Source organism: Aplysia californica, unplaced genomic scaffold (assembly GCF_000002075.1).
Source record: "Aplysia californica isolate F4 #8 unplaced genomic scaffold, AplCal3.0 scaffold00219, whole genome shotgun sequence".
NCBI classification, from domain to species: domain Eukaryota; kingdom Metazoa; phylum Mollusca; class Gastropoda; order Aplysiida; family Aplysiidae; genus Aplysia; species Aplysia californica.
This window is the reverse complement of record NW_004797489.1, coordinates 617,277-619,949: the sequence shown is the minus strand read 5'-3', so window position 1 is coordinate 619,949 and position 2,673 is coordinate 617,277. Positions and strand designations below refer to the sequence as shown.

The 2,673-nt window shown below is 42.2% G+C and overlaps 1 protein-coding gene across 1 annotated transcript in view; it reads right to left on the bottom strand.

Annotated features, from left to right (window-relative positions):
- The window catches only part of LOC101850568, a 66,846-nt gene that overhangs the window by 36,471 nt on the left and 27,702 nt on the right, over positions 1 to 2,673 (bottom strand). The window contains exon 3 of the mRNA XM_005099598.1: positions 431 to 477. Coding sequence (XP_005099655.1) covers positions 431 to 472 — 42 coding nt within the window. The 5' untranslated portion in view covers positions 473 to 477. The remainder of the gene's footprint in view (positions 1 to 430; positions 478 to 2,673) is intronic.

Sequence of the window (2,673 nt, the reverse complement as noted above, 5' to 3'; positions counted from 1 at the left end):
AACACACACACACACACACACACTTTTTCGAAACTTCACTGTGACATTAAAGATGGTTCCAGTAGCGAACGTGACTCATTAGAGCAGAGGAAGATAGGATTAAAGTTTACATTACTTAAACGCTATCCCACATCATCACTCATCCCCACCATTATTGTTAAAACCACTATTGTTCTCAGATCAATGACTTACATCTATAATCCTTGAATCTCTATCTGAACAGCTTCTTGTCATACTAAGTATGCGCACGTAACACACTATTGCACACTATCATTTTCTACCAATTTTTTTCTACCAATCACATGGCGTCAAAGTCATATAAATTGGCAAGGGATGAAAAAAGATGATGATGATGATGCTGATGCTGCGGATGCAGCTGCTGCAGCTGCTGCTGCTGCTGCTGCCGATGATGATGATGATGATATCTTACCTGTTCTTTCTGACGAGACATTGTGAGGTATTGTAAGTGCATCCGACCTACAAAAAGAAAAGAAATGAAAAAATATTTTAAAAGCGAAAATATTACTGTCGAAAAGCAGCATTATAGCTGTAAAATTATTTAGGAGGTTTCATAATAAATCTGCCAGACTCCACGCCTTCACCCAAGGTTGTGTAAACTATATTTTCTGAGCAGAAGACTATCTAATCAACCTGGCAGTGTCTATTTTCTATTGAACAGAATAAACAGAGCACTTCTCCAGTCAAGCAACCCTACCTGCCCACATCCCCCCCCCCTCCCTCGGCCCACCTCTCCTAATCCCATAAATGAGTCATTCGAAATAAGCACAAGGGTAACATTGCAAATGTACGCAAGATCGCCAAACGACAAAGAAAACAGAAACACAATCTGAACAACACCAGGGAACAAGAACAATCGAAATTAGCAGACAAAACAACAATAAGAGCGCAATATAAAAGTGTCGAGAACAAATTATAATTTATTTTTTTAATGAAAAAATATTAGAAAATAAACCCCTCATAAGAATCTACAATTCCAACGGAAACTACGTTCTATTCTCTTTACCTCATTGTAATAATACTTTTAGCGCTGACTGTCTGTGCTCGATTTGGTGTGGGCATAGACTTGTACAGCTAGAATGTCATGCCGGCTGCTCTTCGCTGTTTACTAAAACCTTGCCCTAAAACGCGTTGTTATAATAATTATGGGTCGCACGAATTCATCCAATTGAAGAGCGAAACACCAGTCTTGTTATAGTAATGGCTTCACTGCACTGCACGCCTCTCCCCCCCCAACGTTTACACCTTTTTACTCTCCATTTGGCTCGGCTGGTGTGCTCCACAGTAAATCTGAACTATGTTCCATGTATTTACTTTTACGTTTTCCTCTTTCATTCTTTGTTGACGTTAAGCGCCGAGGGGAGTTGCATTCAGGTCAATAACAAGCAACTAAACCAGGTCCATTGACTAATCTATGACAATATAGTACACCTCTATCGGGTGGGGATATCTTCCAGCCATCTGGTCATGCAGCACTGCCGGTCGGGCTCTGATACTTGAATATGAAAATGATAAGGAGAGTCGCAATCCTTTTGGGTGTCTAGCGTGGCTCACCTCTTGGGGCGAAGCTAAAACCCCGGACGATTGACGTAAAATTAGGATGTGGTTCTATATCTGTGTATCTCTGTGCGAATGTCTTGTCTACCTCTTTTTTCTTTTTTTTCCGTTCTCTTGTTCTCCCTCTCTCCATCTCTCTCTCCCTCTCCCTCCCCCTCTCTCTCCCTCTCTCTCTCCCTATCTCTCCCTCCCCTCCTCTCACTTTATTTCCCTCACACACATACACTCATTCAATCTCAACTTTCTCACTTACTCTCATCTCTCACTGTCTTTATTCCCACTTATTTATCTCTTTCCCCCTCCCTCCACGTTTTCCATCGTAACTGAACGTGAGATTCCAGGTTTCACAGAACCTATATTTCATTCCTTCTCACAACCCACAACGGACATCTTGGTTTCCTACTGTTTGGGCACAGAAACTCTTACTAACTTATCAATAAAATTCAAATCGACAGCAATGCAGAATCGGTGCCTTAAGTTCGCCTGTCGCAAAGTGCACCGACCCAATCCCAACGACGAAAAACAAAATATTATTTCCAATTAAATCAAAGTATGTTGCTGACAGTATTTGTGGATGTCTTAAAACTTACTGAACAAAACAAATTCTGCCCAAGTGTCCAGACTTTCAAGTACACCCGCGTATAACGAAGTAAATCTTCAAGGCATAAACCCTCCTCAGTCGTTGTAACTGGCGTAGGCCACACCGCTCAGGCGCTGAAACAACCAAGGCTGATTGCAAGTCCATTTTATCTATTTCATCCAGCTCAACGAAGAACGCGCACACACGTGCTTCTCTGCCCCTCTGGCGATATGTGGTCGTTATTTGGCTGGCATGCTGTTGATCGCAAATCAATGAATAGAACGGCTACTTCAGCTTCGAGAATAGAAAGGTGACCCCCCTACCCCTACCCCCACCTTTAAAATTAAAAAGAACCCCTTAAGTTTCAAAAAGAAATCCAGCTTAGTAAAACCATCCCTTTGGATTCAGTTTCGCAGTGTGCAAGTGTCGCAAATGTCAGCACCAGTCAAATCTCTCTTCCCCTTCTCCCTCTCTCTCACTCACTCTCTCTCTCTCTCTCTCTCTCTCTCTCTCTCTCT